Source organism: Prunus persica, chromosome G6 (assembly GCF_000346465.2).
Source record: "Prunus persica cultivar Lovell chromosome G6, Prunus_persica_NCBIv2, whole genome shotgun sequence".
Lineage (NCBI taxonomy): Eukaryota > Viridiplantae > Streptophyta > Magnoliopsida > Rosales > Rosaceae > Prunus > Prunus persica.
Window position 1 is genome coordinate 3,052,586 of NC_034014.1, and position 21,600 is coordinate 3,074,185.

Sequence of the window (21,600 nt, forward strand, 5' to 3'; positions counted from 1 at the left end):
TTTGTAGACCCAACTAATGCCTGATTTGGTTGGAGTCATTCTATAGTGAGGGCTTTATATATATGGCCAATCGTTGGATAAATTGGTTAGCTGTTGGATGAAATTGGTTAGTCTGATCCAACGGTTAAGAGATAGAACTTCATCTAAAGGCCATATATAAGGCCCAGCTTTGAGAAATCAAAACTTAATAATGTGAGGCCATATGATATGCTCTTACAAAACATATTTTCTCATGGCATCTAGGCAATGCAAAATGACAAAATGAAGAGAAAATGAAAAATTCTTTGCAGATAAAACCTAAATTGACTGTAAAAGCGAGATTATTTTCATAATATACATTCGAGCTTTACATGCTTATTCTGTACATCATTCACGTATTATAAAATCCTATTTACGAATTGATACGAACAAGATATAGCAAACTTTATTACAACATCACAACAAAATAAATCATAGCATACTCGTCGAGAAGCTTAATTTATAATGCATTAAAAGTTTCCATCCATGATTTTCATTCGAAGGACAAGAAATTCAAGCACAAAACGAACAACATGAACAACCACAGCATGTGGCATAACAAGCCTTGTACTAATTAAAGCTTTCTTGGTTTGATCTTGATTGGAAGACCCATGGAGGGATATGGCATTGGTTTACGGGTTATTGCTTCCTCAGGGTGAACTTGTGACCATTCAAACCTTGTCACCAAGTTGTGGATGGTGATGAGTAATTCTATCTTGGCAAACTCATTCCCAATGCAAGTGTGAAGGCCTCCTCCAAATGGAAGATAAGTGTAGGGAGGGATTGGTTTTGATGGGTTCTCAAAACGTGATGGATCAAACTCTGTAGGCTTGTCAAATATGTCTTTGTCCATGTGAGTTCCATGTGCCATCCAAAACACCTGCACATTCCCATATAATCATCAAGTGTAAATTAGATATTCATGAGAAAATTTTCGGTTTGATTTGTAAGGCTGTTATTGATGTAATTAATCAGTTTGTGTTATAACGCGTGTGAATTTATTAAAATGTTGAGGAGAGACATCTAGATTCAAAGTGTAAAATTGTCGCTCATCTATATAATAATAAGTTGATTAATAATATAACAACGTGACGGTATTATGGTCACAAACATTATAAAAGAAAATGTTACCTGCCATCCTTTGGGAATGTCATAGCCACCATATTGAGTGTCTTTAACTGCTGTTCTAAAGCTGCCAAACACAGGAGGGATGATCCTCATCAGCTCTTGTGCAACTCTCCATGTGTATTTCATCTTGTGTATCTCAGCCCATGTTAGCCCATCATCTATTCCCTCCTCCCTCTTTCTCAAAATGTCCATTTGTTCTGCAACCAATGAAAGTAAAGAAGATATATAATTTGGCATAATTAAGCTGCTAAGCAAAAAAAAATAATAATTGAAATTACTATTATACCGTCCAGAACTTTGTTGTAGATCTGAGAGTCTCTGGACAGCTTCCATATCATTAGGCTGAGAAGAATGGCTGAGGTGTCATGACTAGCAATAATCAAGGTGAAATAATTATCTATGATCATATCATCAGAAATTGGGTGTTGATTTTCATCTGTCAATGTTAGCAAGCAAGTGAACACATCACTTGTAGGGCTTAGCTTCCCCTTTGAGAGCTCCTCCCTTCTTTCCTTGAGAATTGGCAGAATCCGATTAACAATTCTTGACCTGGCTCTTAGGCCTCTCCAGTACACTGTGCCAGGGATATTGAAAGGAAGAGTGGGAATTGCTTTGAAGGCTAAAGAAAAATCATCAGACAAAGCCTCTGTTGTGTGCTCATTCTTGATGCCAAAAAGGATGCTGGATGCTATTTCAAATGTGAGTTTCTTCATGGTGGCCACACCTTTTATGGTGTCTTTGTTCTCTGTTTCTCTTAGCAATATGGTCTTGATCAATTCATCCATATGTTTGACAATGTTTTGAAGATTTTCAGGCTTCAAGAAGCTCATCATTGCTCCCTTTACCAATTTGTACCTGCATTACATAAATATACAGTCTCACTATATTGAACCAACAAGTGAACATTTCCGAACAAATTGAAGAGGGCCTATTACCTCGATCCAGTAAGTTCAAATATGTTTTCCTTTCCGGCAATGGTTGCAAGGGTGGGTGGTTGCTTGGTAGCAAGAACATCATCTCGAGCACCAAGCACAAACTTGTTACCTGCTTGACCAGTAACAACAACAGTTGGGGAGCCCATCAAGGAGGTTTTGAAAACTGGCCCATGTTTTGATACTCTTTCTTCGAACCATTGAGGCCCTCGATTTTGCTTCTGTGCTTGCCGAAAGCTCAAGGACTCTCCTAGTAAGGGGTACCCTAGGGACCCTCCTGGGAGATTTTTGGCCTGATGACCCTTGAACAGAAATTTTGAAAGGAAGAAGGCTATGATCAAAGTGATTGCAATTACCAAAATCAAAGTCATTTTTGTACAAGTTTTATACAGAGTGACAAAGCAAAGCCAACTGAATGAATATATACATATGCTCAACCAACCATGGCAGGCACAAACTTAAAAATGTTAAGAAATCAAAACTTGGGAGATGAGGATGACGAATGTGAAGGTGATGGGAATAATAATCTACAACAATGGCAACAAAACACTACAAAATGCTGAGCTCATTTCATGATCCTTAGATGTATCACAAGCCCTTCAGTGCTTAAACACACTAAAATTTTATTTTTAATTTATTTTTAAAAAGATAGATTGCCTAATGGCTTCATTAGGTAGTCACCAAGAAGACAATGATAAATGCTAAATCGAACAAATTTTGTGATCGCACAATTGTTGATTGATTAATTACGTAATGTGGCAGCTGATATATTATAATACTCTTACTTAATCACTAGTAGTGCTCAGATCTGCCACAAAAATGAAAGAAAACTTTGTTAAAAATTATTAAAGGACAATAATTAGGTTGTAGTACACACCAATAATTATGGACTAATAGTGACATGTAAATTTAAAAATGCATTTTGTTTGTGGTCCTAGGCATACATGGGTTCTATTAACAAACTGTTAGCAGCCAAATACAAGAAGACCCTCCAATATGTGGTAGTACAATAATTCTTTTATTTTACTATTTATTTTTTTAAAATAACAGATGTCTTTTTCTTTTTATAAAATTGCTTAGCAATTTTGGTATTTATTAGGAAAGGTTTGTAAATGCTTGATTCTAAGTTCTCAACCCAATACAAAAGAAAATATATGGTCTTCAATTAAAAAAATTAAAAAAACTTTGTTTTTTTGATACACTCAAAGTTAGAGGGATGGTGATTCAGACACAGGTAAGGACGGATGCACCAAGACACAAGAGGGGTCAATTGAACCCTTGGGATGCCGGCATTTGGCTGTGGAGGTCTCAGGCGAGCAGTTGCAAAAGTTTAAGTGGCAGGGAATGGGAAGAGGAATGTAGGCACGCCAACAACAGCAAACATGTTATATTATATATAGTTATTAAAAAAAAAATGTTGAGAAGGTCTCGGGAGAGAGGATTGGGGTGGATGTTGCAAAGAGTGAAACTGTGAAGAAGAAGATGGGGATCTTTATAAAAAATATATATATATTCTCTTTTAGATCAGACATTAACAAAAATACCTAAAATTATTGAAAAATAAATTATTTATGAAGCTATAATGCAATGTTTTCAAAAGAAAACTCGTCGATTGAAGCTTGGATGGAAGTACTATTTTTCTGTTTTTTAGTGTTATTTTCTTTTAAAATTTTTCTGAAATTTTTACACTGTGACCCCTTGGCCCGAGAATCCTGGATCCGCCACTAAACACAGGACATCGGGTGCAAAAATAACTACTCTTAACTATTTGAGCTACAAACCCATCCAAAAAAAAAAAGAAGCTTTAATATAAGTTCATGAGATATATAGACTGCTTGACTTATAGTTAATGATGATTACAGAAAAACGATTACTCAAGCGGGAAAAAAAAGTATTAACAACCAACACGTGTACCAACTAGCACTTAGTTTAAAATACTTCTATTCTTAATGTCGGAAGAGGTTTCAAGTTCGAAACCTCTCTCCCCATTAATTAAAAAAAGGAAGCATCCAACGCATATGGCATTAGCATAACAAGCCTTTGACTAATTAAAGCTTTCTTGGTCTGATCTTGATTGGAAGGCCCATGGATGGATATGGCATTGGTTGCCTCGTGATTATTTCATCAGGGAACACCTGAGACCACTCAAACATTGTCACCAAGTTGTGGATGGTGGTGAGTACTTCCACTCTTGCAAACTCATTGCCTATGCAAGTGTGCAGGCCTCCTCCAAATGGAATATAAGCATAGGGAGGGATTGGCTTTGATGGGTTCTCAAATCTTGATGGATCAAACTCTGTGGGCTTCTCAAATATCTCTTTGTTCATGTGTGTTCCATGAGACACACAATACACCTGCGAAACCGACTCAAAATGTTAACATTCTCCATGAGATTTGAATTCACAACTTACCTTAAACCAAATTGTCATCAGAACATTTAGAAGCAAATTATGTTGTGCTTGGGATGATGATCAGAAATGTTGATTGTTACCTGCCATCCTTTGGGAATGTCATAGCCACCATATTCAGTGTCTTTAAGTGCTTTTCTGAAGCTGCCAAACACAGGAGGGATGATCCTCATCAACTCTTGTGCAACTCTCCATGTGTATTTCATCTTTTGTATCTCAGCCCATGTTAGCCTATCTTCTGCTCCCTCCTCCCTCTTCCTTAAAATGTCCATTTGTTCTACAAAGCAATGAAATTAAGTGGGAGAGAAATTTAAGTGGCATTAGCAAAAAGGATATATAATTACATAGTGCAATATATTATAATCAATTAGTACTATACCATCTAAAACTTTCTTGTAGATCTCAGAGTCTGTAGACAGCTTCCATATCATAAGGCTCATAAGTGTGGCAGAAGTGTCATGACTAGCTATCATCAATGTGACATAATTGTCCAAGATCAGATCATCAGAAATTGGCTGTTCATTTTCATCTCTTAATGCTAACAAGCAAGAGAACACATTGCTTGTAGGGCTCAGTTTCCCCTGTAAAATCTCCTCCCTTCTTTCCTTGAGTATTGGCAAAATCCTACTGACAATCCTTGACCTGGCTCTTAGGCCCCTCCAGTAAACAGTGCCAGGGAAGTTAATAGGAACAGACCAACCTGCTTTGAAGGCTAAAGAAAAATCATCAAACAAAACCTCCCTAGTGTGCTCATCCTTGATGCCAAAAAGTATGCTGGATGCTATGTTGAATGTAAGTTTCTTCATGGTGACCACAGCTTTTATGGTGTCTTTGTTTTCTGTTTCTCTTAGTAACATGATCTTGGTCAATTCATCCATCTGTTTGATATAGTTCTGAAGACTTTCAGGCTTTAAGAAGCTCACCATTGCTCCCTTTACCAATCTGTACCTGCACTACATATATACGGAATTGAGTGTACGTACCAGACATCTAGCATGTTAGGCTATTAGACTGTCAATATAGATCGCACATTCAAACATCTTGCAATATATCGTGCTAAACTGTTTGACAGTAGAACATTTCTATACAAATTGAAGAGGGGATTATTACCTTGACCCTGTGAGCTCAAATATATTTTGTTTTCCAGCAATGGCTACTAGGGCGACTGGTTTCTTGGCAGAAAGAACATCTTCTTCAGTGCCCAATACAAACTTGTTGCCTGCTTGACCTACAGCAACCACAGTTGGGGAACCCATCAAGGAGGTTTTGAACACTGGTCCATGCTTTGATGTTCTCTCTTCCAGCCATTCGGGGCCTCGATCTTGTTTCTGTGCTCGCAGAAAGCTAAATGTCTCTCCTATTAGGGGATATCCGAGAGACCCTTTTGGCAGATTTTTGGTCTGACCCTTGAACATAAATTTTGAAAGGAAGAAAGCTACGATCAAAGTGATTGCAATTACTAGAATGAAATTGAAAGCCATGTTTGTACAGAAGATGCAGAGTGTCAAGCTGAAGTCAATACATATACATGCTCAACAAGGGCCGGCAGCAGAAAACTTGATTGAAAGCAATGGGAAATATTATAATCTAGCAACAAAAAGTAAACGAAGGAACCTTCTTATAGTTTCTCAACAACTTGTTTGTATTTTAAAAGACTTGGTGATTTTCTTCTTTCTTTTTTCGAATCATGGATGATGGCATGATCGATAAACACAAGAGGGTTCCATTTTAAACATCGATCATCATCAAGCAACGAGATAGTATTAATAATATCTAATTGATTATGCATGTTCAGAACAAATTTGTTATATCTCATGAATAGTGTCATGTTAGAAAGGAGGCCAAAATAATGGTTTTCTTTGTACTACAGATGTGTAAATAGAGCAATGTTAGACGTACTACATTTGCATACCAACTCTATTACACAATGTGGTCTATAATTTATCAATGCGGTCTCACAGTTTGGTGTAAATATCACAAACATAAAGTGATATTTATTGTATTAACTTAAGATAAGCTCTCCAAACCAACTTTGAAATATAACTATAAATGAAAACTAGAAATTTCTCTCCAAATGAAAAAAAGAAAAAGAAATTATGTTCCACTGAATATCACTCCACCCTGTTAGCCAATGGAGCCATTAAGCAGGAATTTGAGTATCACCCCTCTGTGGCCCGCCCATACACAATTACACATGGTCCATGTCCATGGACAGTTGTCCAGTCAAAGCTCCCATCTCCCTCCCTCCTTGCCCATGGCTTCATTGGCTTGCTTTCCAGATTCCAATCATGTCCTTGTCTAGTCAAGCTCCGCTAACTATGGGTAAACTGACTTGCCTAGAACAAGGACAAGTTTTAGAGTGTTATTGGGTAGGGTCCCGCCTTTACTGGACCCCACTGTAATTTTAGGTCATATGAGATCTATGATCAGTAGCAGAGGCTTGGATTAACATATTTCTCAAAGAAAAATGTTAGGCTTATTACATTTTTAATATTATATTGTATACTATTTTTTTAATAAAGGTGAGCCCTATTGTATTAGTGGGCTCCACCTCTATTAAAGAGGTGGTACACAATGTGGTATGAAAAATGTGGTAAGCCTAACATTATCCTTCCTCAAATTAAGACTTCTCGATCGGTCTGATTTGATTTGATGGCTTCTCGATCATGGTCATCTAGTCACCCAAGTTGATGAGAGTCTAGTTTCTAAACGCGTTGAGGAAATTGTTACTTGGATTCTTCTAAGAATGAAAAAAGTTATGCAATTGGTATCTTCGTTTGATAATGCAAGTGTGGTGTGGGGGCAGAGTGAATTCACTATTGTGAACCCACATATGTAATAATAGATGTAATGTTTACTAACACTTGCAAGTGTCCTCCACAAAACAAGTTTGTGAATCTATTTAAGTAGTAGGTTTCAATTACTCACCTACTAGTCACCTCACCATGGTTGGAAGGAACAAAAGGGTCTACATTTTCACCTTTTCTCAAAAGTCAAGAGGTAAAGAAAGATTTAAGATATTTCAACATATTTTTTTTTTCAATATGAGACATTTTAATTATGTCGGACAAATGTTATGCCATCTAAAATTGGAAATAACATTATGAATGATATGCAAGATTTGTATGATGTTGAATTAAAGTAAAACAAAATGATTGAGATTGAGAGAATACATATTTACTATATGTTTCTTGCAAGCGAGGTAAAATTGGAAGAAAACAAAAGAAACAGAGAGAAAGAGAGTGAATAATTCCTCGTGACAGAAAGGAAGCGAAACACATGGGAGGGAGGGACACACAAACCCACAATGTCCACAGAAACCAGACCAATGCAAGATCCACAACAACATCAATCCAACCCTAACCCTAAATTCATCTCCATCAACAACGCCAGCTCCAACAATCCCAACCCCAAATCCAATCCAATCCCTCTCCCCAGAAGCATTGGCATTTCCAACAATGCCAATGCTTCTGGAGTAGCTGCCACGTCATCGTCTTCTTCCTCGCTCACATCATTGACTTTGACAATGCTGGGCAATTCCAACGCCCCTAAACCTTTCATCCGAGAAGAAGCTGGCGCAGCAGCAGCAGCGGAAGCTGGACCCCACCATCACAATAGCCACAGGAGGGCCCACTCGGAGGTGAGCTTCCGGTTGCCTCAGGACATGATGGATCTGTCCGCGCCGGATCAGTCCAAGGGCGGATCGTCTACGGCGAGTCTCGAGGAGATGGGATCGGAGGAGGACCTCTTCTCCACCTACATTGACCTCGACAAGCTCGGTGGGTGCAATTGCTCGGATCAGAGCGGTGGTGGTAATAAAGGGCCCAATGGTGGGCCTGATGATGGGTCTGGTGAGCCCAATGTAAATGATGGTGGTGGTGGTGAGGGAGAAGAGAAGAGGTCGTCGAGGCACAGGCATAGCTGCTCGGTGGATGGGTCGTCCACGTCAACCGGTGTGTTTGGGGAGGTCATGGAGGCCAAGAAGGCCATGCCTCCTGATAAGCTCGCTGAGCTCTGGAACCTTGATCCCAAACGCGCCAAAAGGTGTGCAAAATTTTATCTTTTTTCCTGGGTTGCTTCATTTTCCTGTGTCTGGTTGCCGAGAAAACGCGGGACGTGAAAATGAATCTTATTTGGATTTTGGGTCTAAGGAAATCACAAACGTATAATGCTGAATTTGGCATGAAATTGAATTTGAGAAATTGCAAAACGTCTACTTTACGTGACCCCTGATCGAGTCTGTTACAATTAGAAAGTATTTATGCTGTTATTAATAAACACTAAAACACTAGGAGTGATTGATGCTACCACAACACAAACCCGCTATTTTTCTGATAAAAGGCGTTGCCTTTGCTAGTATTCACTTGTAGAGATTGGTTGTTTCTGGGTTTTCAACTAATTGCTTTGGGTAGAGATGAATTGAGATCGAGTGTTTAGTAGAATCCAATTGCATGAAGGTTGTATTTGGACTTTTGGAGAATAATAATTGCATCAATCCGGAAATATGTGGATCTGTTGAACTGAAATTCCACCATTTTCCTACTTTGAGATTCGTTCTTATGCATCATAATTTTCCTCTTCAATCATGTTATATGCTTTTTGCATGTATGATGGCAAGATTTGTATGCCTATGAAGTTCTTTTAGTTCTTTCCTCTTTAGTGATTTTCGGGAGCTCCGTCTCACATTTTAATTGTCATATATAGGATACTGGCAAATAGGCAGTCTGCTGCTCGCTCAAAAGAAAGGAAGGCTCGCTATATACAAGAACTTGAACGCAAAGTTCAGACCCTTCAAACAGAAGCCACCACTCTCTCTGCCCAACTCACATTATTCCAGGTTTGTGTTGGTGTATTTTAGCAGCTTTCTTTAACTGTACTTAACATGTGCACAACCTGTTTTGACATCACTGCACTAAATTAAAACATGATAGATCTCACTTGGGCCATTTATGGTCCTCCAACGTTACCAGTATCCTACATGTAACAACATTGTCGGGTTGTTAAGAGTGTTTTTGTGCACATGTGTGAAGTGCACGCATATATACACACAAATGTCTGTTAATTTGTTGAAGGATTATGACTTTTTTTTATTTGTTGTCTTGTATAGAGGGATACAACAGGTCTGAGTACTGAAAACACAGAGCTTAAGCTTCGGTTACAAGCTATGGAGCAACAAGCCCAGTTGCGTGATGGTAAGCAACAAAATGCCAACTTGTATCATACTTGATACTTGCATAATATATTGTATCGTAATTACATCTAAAGAGAATGGTCCATGTTCCATTTTATCCAACAGATACTGATTTTGCTTGAAATTTGTCATGCAGCACTAAATGAAGCACTGAAGAAAGAGGTCGAGAGGCTCAAGATTGCCACAGGGGAGATGATGAGTCCTTCTGAATCATTCAATTTGGGAATGCACCAGATGCCATACAACCATCCATCAGCTTATTTTCCACTTCAACAACAACCCGGACCTGCTGGTCACCAGAACATGCAGATGCCACAATTCAATCATTCCCAGTCTAATATGCCAACCCATCTTCTGCATCAATCAAATTCTCATACTTTTTCAGATATTATGCAGAACGGACCTGTTGGTCAGTTACAGGGGCTTGACATCGGTACCAAAGGAGCACCTCTCGTGAAGTCGGAAGGCCCCTCGCTTTCTGCAAGTGAAAGTAGTACCACTTTTTGACACAACAAGCTGGCTGCTGATCTTCTGACCTGTCCATGGCACGGTATCTGGTAGATTGTTCATAGATTGACATCCGATCATTTAGAGAGGCTACCCTATATTTATTTTATTATTTATTAAATTTGTGTCGAGGATTCATTCTTAATTGTTTATTCTTAGGGCTGTGTTCCCCAAAAAGGGGAAGCACCCTTTTCATCAGTCTGTTCAATATTTGAATTTTTGGTTTTATGGGTGGGTGCTAGAAAATCTGGGAATGGAATGTGATTCCCATGGGCATATAGCGAATGCTATCAGGACAGCAGCATTCTCTTTCCTTTGTATCTTGTTTTGTTTAATACCTTGTAAACTTTGTGCACTACTGTGATTGTTCTATCTCATGAAATACAAATGCCCTTGTTGTCCGTTTTCAGTTCTCAATTAACTCTTTAGGTTGAATCTAGTTTTTATTTTCCAAGAGCCTCTTCGGGTTGGGCAATGTGGTATAATGTTAGGCCTAAACGCATGAGACTAGTTTTGTCTTTTGCTTTTGACCATGTGAGGTGAATGTATGAATATAGGAAAAGGAAGTGCATTAATCACGCCTGTAATCAGGTGATTATCTGATGGTTTCTCAAAATTTCCTTTCATCCGTGAGTTGTACTACGGTCAGTCGCTTACACATGCGGACTAACGATTTCTAAAGCATAAACCATTCATGTGGAAAGTGTGTTGTTTAGCAAGCACTTTATTTTCCCATGTTAGTTGTGAAAGGCCGGATCAGTAGAATCTAACTGATACCCAATATCAGTTGGGCCATCTTTACTAGTAGTTTGGTTATGTTAGTACGTTGGGCAATTTGATCTATTTTGGTTTGTTCTAGATATGGGAGAGAGCCTAATTCGTTAACTGCACTGAATTCCGATAAATCAAAATCTCTACCATTAACTTATACCTAATACTGTTATTAACCACCCCTTCACCTTATTGATTATGGATATTCATGGGAAATCCTAACTCAAACTAATGTACCCGTATAGAAATGCATTTTTCTTTAATCGATTAGGCAAGAGAATTCAAACTTGAATCTCTTTCAAAAGATCAAGAACTAATTGGTTAGAAATGCTAAACTCATTCTTTAATCGCAATTCGTGATCTGAACATAATTCGTAATTATGTGGACTTCAATATCAGTGTGGTATATATAAAAGGGGAGCGTTTTATTAATCTCTCTAAGTAGATCATAAATTTGGATTACCCGTGATCCATACAATACAAACTATATATGAACCCCCAAAGTACCACAAAAGCATTGTGTGCTTAAACAAAAACTGACAGCTTTCCCAGAAGCTTTTATTCTTACTCACCTACTCAAACACAAAAGTACAGCGCCTTCAAGCTCTCACGGCTTCAACAGATTCAGTTTACCCTGAAAACAAATTAAAAACATCCATGCATTTAATTAGTAATTAATCTAATTTTCAATACATAATATAAGCAATTAAACTTATTGTAGAAGGCTTACTTAGAGCAATCAGTAGAAGGGTAAACTTTGTAAGGACAGGGAGAGCCACAAACATCACCAAGAGTGTTAATTCGGTCATAATTAATCCCAGGGATCAAAGCAGCCCCTTCTTGAATGCAACTGCATGCAATTCTTCGATCCTCCGCAGTGGCGTTCTGTGCAGCATTGAGCCCTTTGATTCCTTTGCAACAATCTGGTGGCACTGTGCCTCCAAAAACTCCAAAGGGTATGCATGGAGTGAGCAAAGCTGTAACCTCACCACAAGTTATGGTTGCATTTGTGACACAAGGAGCAGTCACCAATATGCATATAAGTAGTGTTAGCAATGCAACTCCACACAGTAACTTTGCCATAGCTGCTATTTTCTCAGTGAACTTTTATTTTTTTTGCTTTTGGGTTTGTGCAGAAAAACACCTGTTTATTTATGGGGTTTATATAGAGTAATTTTAAGCATATCAAGTATATGCGACAAGGGTGGCTAGAGATAGAGAACAGAACAGGGTTTTTAGATTTATCTGTTACCGTTAGGTCATGGGGCTGCTGCTAGAAAATTCAAATTTTATTCGTGTATCAATGTCACAAGGAAAATTCAAAGGGTCTTGAGCCTTCTTGTGGATAAGTTCCGTGAGGGACACATTTTTGTTTGGAGAAATGCTGCCAAAAGAGAGGAAGATCAGTTGATGAATGACGATCACCATAAACACCAGAACCAAGGGCTTAATTTTCATGAGGTCTAATCAATCTTATTACGTGGCTGGGGCCTAGTTGAAGAGAATCATACATATTCAAACTTGGTTTTTGTTGACATTTGCTAGTTAAATCCAACATTCTCGGCATCACCAATGCAAGGTTCCAATTTACAGGTACCCTACTGTCAAACTTTTCTAGTAGATTGATAGTTACATCCAGCAAATTCGACAATGTCAGCTCGATTTCGACTTGGATCTAAATTATTTAGCCACTTCCATGTCAGCTCGATTTAGTTTCGAAATATATGGCTTTCTGAGAAAATATACTAAAACGAAAGGTGAACCCTTGTGCTTGCATTGCATTTATCCTTTTTTCAAACAAAAAAGTACCATTAATTTTTCGAATTAAGTAGACAACAAAATTCTTATCTATATCAGAAATGAAAGAAAAAAGACGCCTTCTAAATTAAAACATTATGAAACTAATTATTTTTATTTATGATTTATACTTATTATATAAAATAATAAAATAATATATATTATTTTACTATTATGATGTTAATTAAAATTCTTATTTAACTTTCAACAAATCAAGTTTGATATATAGAAGATGGGAAATTTTTGTCATTCAACTCATCTTTATATTTGATGAAAGTTCATCAAAATAAAAGGAAAAGATAAATTATCACTTGGATTAAAGATTACTTTGTATGAACTAAGGAAACCTGTCTATTATATAGCCCAAGAGGGAAAGAGACAAACATGTAATAAAAATAAAATAATCAGAGTATGAAAAGTACTACTGAATATTAGGAGTAGAATTATATTTGCTCTCCTGGTGTTTACACTGACAGAATTCTCTCATATAAAACTCACTAACACTCAGATTTCACACTTTCTCTTCTTTCCTCTCACTCTTCCTTTCTTCTCTTTCTTTCTTTCCCCTCTTCTCCTTTGGTGTGTTTTGCAAAGCAATGGGAATATTATTAAGCTCCAACATCATCATTAAGCTTTTTGAATATTATTTCTTTCTTTTCTTTATGTGGGCTTTACCATTTTCTTTACAACAAAACAATCCTTTTTATTAAAAAAATCAAGAGAAAGCGGCACAATGATTGTTCTAGGATCCACTGTTAAGTCTGTTATGTTGTGTGCTACTGCACTGGACACAGAAAAATTTATTCAAGAAAGAAAGAGGACATTTTGGAAGCAATCAGTCATGACTTTTGAGTCTTTGACATTAATATATAGATGTACATTTTAAGAACTTGAATTTTGTCTAAGATGAATGGTAATACATGTCACCATTTATTGATAAACAAATACTATCCCTCCCTTTCAAAGTACTAAAAAATCCCACAACATTAAGCATAGTGTTTTAAGATAGCTCTAGCTGGCTTTCGATGATATAAACCAGTCGCTTTATTCTCATGCTCATACCCGCACTTAGACACTGCATTACTTCTCTGGATTCAGCTTAGCCTGCAAAGAAATTACACCCATAAATATAGTTAGCATGCTATTGCTAACTCAGGATCAACCAGAAAAAATAAATAAAATTGGTATGTGTGTATATTGAAGGCTTACTCGGAGCAATTAGTAGAGGGGTAAACTTTGTACGGACAAGGAGAGCCGCATCGATCGCCCAGCGTGTTAATGCGGTCATAGTCAATCCCAGGGATCATTGCAGCCCCCTGTTGAATGCAACTGCATGCAGTTCTGCGATCCTCTGCGGTGTTTTGTGCATCATGGAGCCCTTTTATGCCTGCACAACATTCTGGTGGCACAGTCCCTCCAAATACTCCAAAGGGGATGTATGGAGTGAGTAAGGTGACAACCTGACCGCAAGTTACCGCTGCATTAATGACGTAAGGAGTAGTCATGAGCACGCATAATAGCACCACGATGAATGCCGCCCCACAGACTGCAGACCTGGCCATAGCTGCTATCCTTCAGTAATCTGGTAAGAAGCACACTTGTTTATTGCCTTTCTATAGAGCGGCAACTGGCAAGGAAGATTGTGATTTGTGAGCCAGCGGCGGATCTTGGCCTTCCCTCTTTGCAAATTAACCATCAAGTACGTGACAAAGGCCATACAATGAAAGAGGAGTCTAATTGTTTGTTACCAGTGGTCATAGTAGGGCTGCGAGAAAATTCAACTTTCCATATAGCAATGGCCCACGGAAAAATCTGGGCGGAAAAATTCAAAGGGGCCTGAGCAAGTCAGCCTTCTTGCGATAAGGGTTCCATGAGTAACTTGAGTTGGGAACATGGATGTGCCATTGTTATAGACGTGCAAGCCGAAGGACAAGAGAGAATAATTTTTTACACACAACGAACCATTATTATATGGCCCACGGAAAAATCTGGGCAGAAAAATTCAAAGGGGCCTGAGCAAGTGAGCCTTCTTGTGGATGTGAACATTGTTATAGACAAGCAAGCCGAGGACAAGAGAGACGAATTTTGTCCACACAATGAACCATTGTTATATGGCCCACGGAAAAATCAATTCAAAGGGGCCTGAGCAAGTGAGCCTTCTTGTGGATGTGAACATTGTTATAGACATGCAAGCCAAGGACAAGAGAGACGAATTTTGTCCACACAAAGAACCATTGTTATATGGCCCACGGAAAAATCTGGGCAGAAAAATTCGAAGGGGCCTGAGCTAGTGAGCCTTCTTGTGGATGTGAACATTGTTATAGACATGCAAGCCAAGGACAAGAGAGAAAATTTTTTCCACACAATGAACCATTGTTATATTGCCCACGGAAAAATCTGGGCAGAAAAATTCAAAGGGGCCTGAGCAAGTGAGCCTTCTTGTGGATGTGAACATTGTTATAGACATGCAAGCCAAGGACAAGAGAGAAGAATTTTTTCCACACAATGAAGCTTCCATATCTCTTCCTCTTGGTTCTCTCTTGACTGCAGTGAAAAGATTAGTTGATAATCACTATAGAACCAGATGCAAGGCCTTTTCATATCAGCATATGCAGCTAATCATTATTGTTACTGAATTACTCTTTCAACCTCCACATGTCTCGAGCCCATTGTGAATTATACATATTCGAGCTTGGTTTTGTTGGCATTTCGCTAATTACATACGTCTCCAGTTCCAACAAGATTCCTGGCTTCAACAATGCAAGGCTCCAATTGCAGTACAGTATTGTCAACTTTTCGGATTTGACTGCTTTGTTCTATGGATTTGGCAAATGAGCTGAGCTGGCTCTACCCCTTAAGTTACTTATTTTCCTTGGTTCTTTCCTTCCGACTCTTCTGACTTTTCTGATGGAAAAAGATTGGTATATTCTGGGCAGAAAAATCGACCATATCAGCCTGATTACGATTTCATTGAGTTCTAATGCATTTTTCTCTTTAGAGGTGTTATGCCCATCTCAGCACATCGACATCGCGAATAAAAAAGAAGTGAACCAGATGCTAAGCCTCCTCTCACAAAGCAAGTTCTGAATGAACCACAGGGCAGCCAGAAATCAACCTACTATTACCTCAGGAATACCACCAGTGGCTGTGGGAACCAAACGAATGGCTTGGACCAGCATCAGCAAGAAGTACATCGGCTTATAAAGTTCATCTGTAGCAAGAAATTTATTAAGCAAAAAAGTTAAACCTATTGGGGAAGACAGTTATAGAACTTCTAAATAATTGAATAACGAGGCCCTTGCGCAACAGTATATCAAGTAAAAAGACCTAGAACTCAAATATTATGTTTTCCTGGCAACATGGTTGAAAAAAATATCTTCAACCGCCACTTGCATATATTGAAATCAGAAGCAACTCTATACATAGAAACTAGATGCAAGTTATTCCTCACCATCTCAGTCACAGAACACTAAGATGCTAAGCAGCTTAAGTCTTACCACACTGAAAGATCATCCCAGTTTTAATGAAGTAACAATCAGGGCTACCTATAGCAAGTTGTTCGCATAAACAAGGAAGGCATATATATACATGCATAGATAAGAAAGCAATTTAAGGATTGCAAATCTTTTTCTCTGTTTTTTTTAAAAAGAGAAATTTTATTTCATAAAAAAACCGTACAGAAAAGTGGACAAGTAATCCACCAATAACAGAAAGAAACAGGAAAACTAATCCAGAGATCTACAACTATGAGTGGAAACCAATCCTAACACTGCAGCCTTCCACTCCAGCAAAATGTTTGAAAAGGATGTAATCCTAAAAATAGGATAAACAAAGCCCATAGCGCTGCCCAGTACTTTTCCTTTTCCCACGTCCCGCCCACTTCGCATCTTCAAAAATCCGTTGATTTCTTTCCCACCATATAGCCCAAACAATAATAATGAATAGTCTTATGAATAATAAATTTCACTCACTTTTCCTCATCTCAAAGGGTTGCAGCTGTCCTTGCCTTCCTTTGCCTTTGGGTTCCATCATTTTTGTGAGGAAGAAAAGATGTGATGGAAGGAAAGACTAAGGCTAAAGAAATTTATGAGGCAGGGTTGAGATGGATGGGAGAATGGCAGGTGAGTGGTGAGTGTTTGAACAGATTTATAACTAACGACATAAAAATGCCACCAAAGTAATATACACTTGCAATATATTAGCCTAAGCCGTCTGTTCATTGTAAAATATTGTGTAGGGTATAAACAGTTAGTACCATTTCATCATGCTTCAATTTAGGCCATTTTGTCTAAATTGGCCATGTGTACATCCATCATTCATGGGAAAATTTATACAGGTATATACTGAAACATCCAACTACTGTACGTTGATAAGGGCGCAACACCAAAAAAACATCTCTCATCAACATCCCTATAGCTGTACAAAGCATGCAAAATACATACAGCTCTAATGAGGTACCAGATGACCAAAATACACGCGAGTAGAAAACTATTCACACGTGCCTCTACCGTGTCATATTTCTCCATTTGTCCTTCAAATCAACCTGGACATAGTAACCTCAAAAGTCTTAGACATAATACACATTGATGGTGTATTGTTTGTAGAAATAAATTTATGCGCAAAGTTAAGAGCCATTGGAAAATTACAAAACTCACGTACCTCAGTTCTCTCTTCAAATATCTCGCGGTAGCTATTCAAAATAAATTTCCAGTTTCCTGCGCCATACCTTCATTAAAAAGGATCACAATAATGAGACTCAAAATAATACATACTACTCACTAATATTAGATACTATGTATTCAGTCAATAGAAGCAGGACAGCTAGTAAGTAAGGTATGGGATCATATAATTACCTTCATATTATTAGTCATAATAGGTAACCATAGTAGTAAGTTTGAAAGAGATTGGAAATACAAACAAACCTATTACCAATAATACCTACCCAATGACCATCTAAACCCAACCCAATAAATTATTCTTATTATTTTAGAAAAAAAGGGAAATAAAAAGACCCGTTTTAGAGGCAACAGCTAGGGAAAGGGGGCAACATACTTCTGTACACCAGTCCTTAAGGTGTCTTCTTCCAATAAGCTCCATCTCTTAGCTTTTCTTCTCTTAGTAAATCTCTTATTCTCATACTTCTTCAATGGAGAAACAGCATTCCTCTTTGGGCTAGGTAAGTAAAGCCTGCCTGGATCTTTCATTGCTCCTTGTGACGTATCTATTGAGTCATCCCACTGCAAAAACTCAACATGAAATACAAATTATAAGCAACCAGAACCACCAAATTGCAGGCCTATGGACAATAGTATGCACACAAATTTGGGCTATTATAATAGCACAAAAAGGACACGAATATAAATACCTCGTAAGTATGAGCAGTAGTATTACGTTCCATCAAGCTAGGTCGAGGGGCATTATTCTTATTGCTGGAAGACGGATTTCCAAGATTGACATCATCAGTTTGAACAGACTCAGTTCCTTTTCCCTGGTTGACTGGAGGATTTGGTACATCCTTTTCTTTTCCACTAGATTGGGGAACGGACACATTTCCAAGATTATCATTATGAGATTGAACAGGTCCAGCACCTATCTCGACAGAGAGATTTTCTGCCCCTACATTCACAGATTTCATGGCCAAATCCAATCTTATGGTTTCAGCCACTCGTAAAGCATCCGGAAGTGGATCTGTCATTGGTCGAGGAGCATTATTCTTATTGCTGGAAGACGGATTTCCAAGATTGGCATCATCTGTTTGAACAGACTCAGTTCCTTTTCCCTGGTTGACAGGAGGAGTTGGTACATCCTTTTCTTTTCCACTAGATTGGGGAACAGACATATTTCCAAGATTATCATTATGAGATTGAACAGGTCCAGCACCCTTCTCAACAGAGAGATTTTCTGCCCCTGCATTCACAGATTTCATTGCCAAATCCAATCTTATGGTTTCAGCCACTCGTAAAGCATCTGGAAGTGGATCTGTCACTACTGCTTGTAGCTCCAAAATACTGGATCTAAGTGCTTCTTGTGCATTGCTAACTTCAGGGGTAGACAGGGAATCATATTTGCTATTTGATAAGTCTGTGCCCAAATCTTCAGCGTCCCGAATCCTAACCGGTCCTCTAGTGCGCCTATGAGCAAGGTGCTTGTATCTAAGTCCCGTACTCCTCTGAATTTCTACAAGAAATAAAAAGGAAGAAAGCGAAATGTAATCATTTGAAACACAAACCCTGCAATAACTATATTAAGCAGGATAATACATTTAAATCTTCAGTTACAGGGGGTTGAGAACTTGGCATAAGAGAGAAAAGGCCGTATATTTGGTAAAACAACCCCGAAACAGGTAAAGAACAACAGATAGCAGCCAGCTTGGAAATAAGGACGAAAACTCAGCAATACTTAAGATGATCAAGGTGCTTAAAAACCCAGATAAAACAATACAGAGCAACCTCTCAGCCTCCATGCACATAAAGTAATGTCACTTTACCTCTATCTCTGCTAACAAAAAAACGTACCTTTATCTTTCGTGGTTGGATCTAAACTGAGAACCAGTTCCCTATTCGTACTAGGCAAACCCACGCCTGTGTCATGAACCTGATCATCACCGAACCTGAGCACTTCTCTGTTCGTGAATCCAGAATCCATTTCATTCAAAACCAAATCCCGGCTCATAGTAGGTGGCATGCGCCTTGCCCCGACTTCCCGCAATTGGACCCCAGTCATCGGTTGTGGACCCGATTCAAACCCACAACTCCCACTAGCCTCATTCACCCTTTGCGCCTGCAATTCACACCCATCACCCAAATTAGTCACATTCACTAGTTGTGCCTCCAATTCAGACTCACTACCCACATTAGTCGCATTAACAGTGTGCGCCTCCAATTCAGACCCATCCCCCACATTAGCCCCACTCACCATTTGCACCTCCAGTACAGATTCAACAGCCGCATTAGTCCCATTTGTAGTTTGCAACTCCAACTGAGACCCGTCCCCTGCATTAGTCTCATTAACCACTTCCTTCTCCAATTCAGACCCATCAACCGCATTAGTTCCACTAGCCATTTGCACATTATCCCCATTCTCCATTTGAGCTTCCAATTCAGACTCACCGCCAACATTAGCACCATTCTCCATTTGAGCCTCCAATTCAGACTCACCCCCAACATCAGCCGCATTCGCCATTTGAGCCTCCAGTTCAGAGCCATCACCGGCATTAGCCCCATTCTCCGTTTGTGCCTCCAATTCAGACCTATCACCCACATTAGCCCCATTCTTTGTTTGCGCCTCCGCTTCAGGCCCACCACCCACATTAGCCTCTTTCGCCACAGCAATCTGATCACCCTCCAAGTCGGCAACTTCCTTGGGCACATTCAATCTTACAGCCCAAGTAATAAACGGAGGTCCCATTAACGCCAAAGCTTCCTTCACATATACCGCAACCAATCTCAGCGCATCGTTCCTCGTGTTCATCCTTGACAACTTCTTCGACACTCTCAAATCCCAAACCCCCGCCTCGACCTCGTCCATTCTCTGCCTCAACTCGGCAGATATCAGCTGGCTCGTCTCTGACCGCTCCAAAGCCCCAACCCTCCCTCTCCAAATCCGATCAACAGCCTCCAAGTACTTCCCGCTCGGCTTTCCCATGAGGCCCACCAAGAACTTGACCGTACACTCAGTGGCCACGGCCAAGTACGCGGCTTTCATGGAGTCCGTGGTCGCAATACCTTGGCTAAGATCCAAATCCTCGATCATTTCAAGCGTTTCTAGCATCGTTTCGCTGACCAAAGCGTCGTAAACATCGCACTCGATGGTTCGGAGGAGCACGGTCTTCTTCAAGCGATAGTCTTGGTCCGAGAATGGCGCAACTGCGAGGACTCTCTTGGCAATGCACTCCTTCTCGCGGTCTCGGATAAGGAGCTCGAGGACCCACCGGGAAACGTCGACGTCTGAGTCCATGAATGAGGCAACTGAAACCCTAATTCGTGAGAAGAAAATAAATTTCCGAGATTGAAATTCGAGGTTCTGAAGCGCGCTGATTTAGCTTGTTTGGGATATTAGGTTTTCTAAGCGAAATTGGGAGCAGCAGAAAGACGTTAGGGTTTAATGGACCGGGGATGATCATCAAACGACACTCTAATCCTTGAATTTGGGGCTATTTGTGAGGATGGTAGACGAATATTACTGTCTATAGTCTTTGAGTTTGGGCTTCAATTTTGGGCCTTTAAACGTATTTGAGGCTTCTTTAAATAATATTTTCTTAACCACACATTCAATCTTAATTTGACGTAAAAAATTATTCTAATTGATAGTCGAACAAAGGATGAAACTATCGTTTATAAAACTAGGTTATCAATTTGTATTATAAATTCAGAGTTAGTAAACCTATTCAAACATGATTTATTTTTTGCCTTTATTTTTCGAAGAAATTGAACTTTAAGTTGTTAGGTTGAGATTCAATTAATAAATAACCGAGAGTTTCTTGTATTGTTAAAGCATGTTTTTATTTTTTTAAATGATGGAAGTTAACGCTTCACTTGTTCTTGTTTTAACTTATTGTGGATGTCATGATTCACATTTTCGATATAGATTAAGTAATGGCTTGGTTGCAACAAGTTTAGCTTGAAAGTTAAACCCACCAAAATTGCAATTGCAATCGTAAGCATGTGATCACGGCACGGCAATAAAACAAGGATGAGGATGCCCTAACAAGAATTTAGTGAGAATTTGTGGCCTCAATAACATTTTTTATTAAATTTTACAATTATATAATCCTATAAACACAAATTAAAATTTAAAAATCTTAATTAACTAGAAAAATATACGATATTTTCATCCAATCACATTTTTT

The 21,600-nt window shown here is 38.8% G+C and overlaps 6 protein-coding genes across 7 annotated transcripts; 1 reads left to right on the forward strand and 5 right to left on the reverse strand.

Moving 5' to 3' along the window:
* On the reverse strand, positions 303 to 2,648 carry LOC18772165 (taxadiene 5-alpha hydroxylase). The gene is made up of 4 exons (XM_020565209.1): positions 2,082 to 2,648; positions 1,433 to 2,001; positions 1,150 to 1,343; positions 303 to 898 (listed from the first exon to the last, which is right to left on the reverse strand). Exons 1-4 carry the CDS (start codon positions 2,447 to 2,449, stop codon positions 593 to 595), a joined length of 1,437 nt encoding a protein of 478 aa, XP_020420798.1. The 5' UTR covers positions 2,450 to 2,648; the 3' UTR covers positions 303 to 592.
* Positions 3,878 to 6,040, reverse strand: LOC18772232 (taxadiene 5-alpha hydroxylase). The gene is made up of 4 exons (XM_007205108.2): positions 5,597 to 6,040; positions 4,866 to 5,434; positions 4,570 to 4,763; positions 3,878 to 4,432 (listed from the first exon to the last, which is right to left on the reverse strand). The coding sequence occupies exons 1-4, from the start codon at positions 5,965 to 5,967 to the stop codon at positions 4,127 to 4,129; spliced, it is 1,440 nt and encodes a 479-aa protein (XP_007205170.2). The 5' UTR covers positions 5,968 to 6,040; the 3' UTR covers positions 3,878 to 4,126.
* LOC18773074 (transcription factor RF2b) lies at positions 7,630 to 10,585 on the forward strand. Its single transcript, XM_020566842.1, has 4 exons — positions 7,630 to 8,530; positions 9,191 to 9,323; positions 9,594 to 9,678; positions 9,814 to 10,585. Exons 1-4 carry the CDS (start codon positions 7,794 to 7,796, stop codon positions 10,182 to 10,184), a joined length of 1,326 nt encoding a protein of 441 aa, XP_020422431.1. The 5' UTR covers positions 7,630 to 7,793; the 3' UTR covers positions 10,185 to 10,585.
* Positions 11,360 to 12,085, reverse strand: LOC18774002 (non-specific lipid-transfer protein 1-like). Its single transcript, XM_007206093.2, has 2 exons — positions 11,686 to 12,085; positions 11,360 to 11,589 (listed from the first exon to the last, which is right to left on the reverse strand). The coding sequence occupies exons 1-2, from the start codon at positions 12,036 to 12,038 to the stop codon at positions 11,580 to 11,582; spliced, it is 363 nt and encodes a 120-aa protein (XP_007206155.2). The 5' UTR covers positions 12,039 to 12,085; the 3' UTR covers positions 11,360 to 11,579.
* Positions 13,552 to 14,809, reverse strand: LOC18774006 (non-specific lipid-transfer protein 1-like). Its single transcript, XM_007207026.2, has 2 exons — positions 13,962 to 14,809; positions 13,552 to 13,856 (listed from the first exon to the last, which is right to left on the reverse strand). Exons 1-2 carry the CDS (start codon positions 14,312 to 14,314, stop codon positions 13,847 to 13,849), a joined length of 363 nt encoding a protein of 120 aa, XP_007207088.2. The 5' UTR covers positions 14,315 to 14,809; the 3' UTR covers positions 13,552 to 13,846.
* Positions 16,936 to 20,903, reverse strand: LOC18775002. Of its 2 annotated transcripts, XM_020567182.1 has the most exons (6): positions 19,668 to 20,903; positions 19,268 to 19,532; positions 18,118 to 18,929; positions 17,805 to 17,989; positions 17,412 to 17,478; positions 16,936 to 17,295 (listed from the first exon to the last, which is right to left on the reverse strand). In XM_020567182.1, the coding sequence occupies exons 1-6, from the start codon at positions 20,706 to 20,708 to the stop codon at positions 17,257 to 17,259; spliced, it is 2,409 nt and encodes an 802-aa protein (XP_020422771.1). In that variant the 5' UTR covers positions 20,709 to 20,903; the 3' UTR covers positions 16,936 to 17,256. The 2 variants fall into 2 exon arrangements, with proteins under 2 accessions (XP_020422771.1, XP_020422770.1); XM_020567181.1 differs by having other exon boundaries at positions 19,268 to 20,903.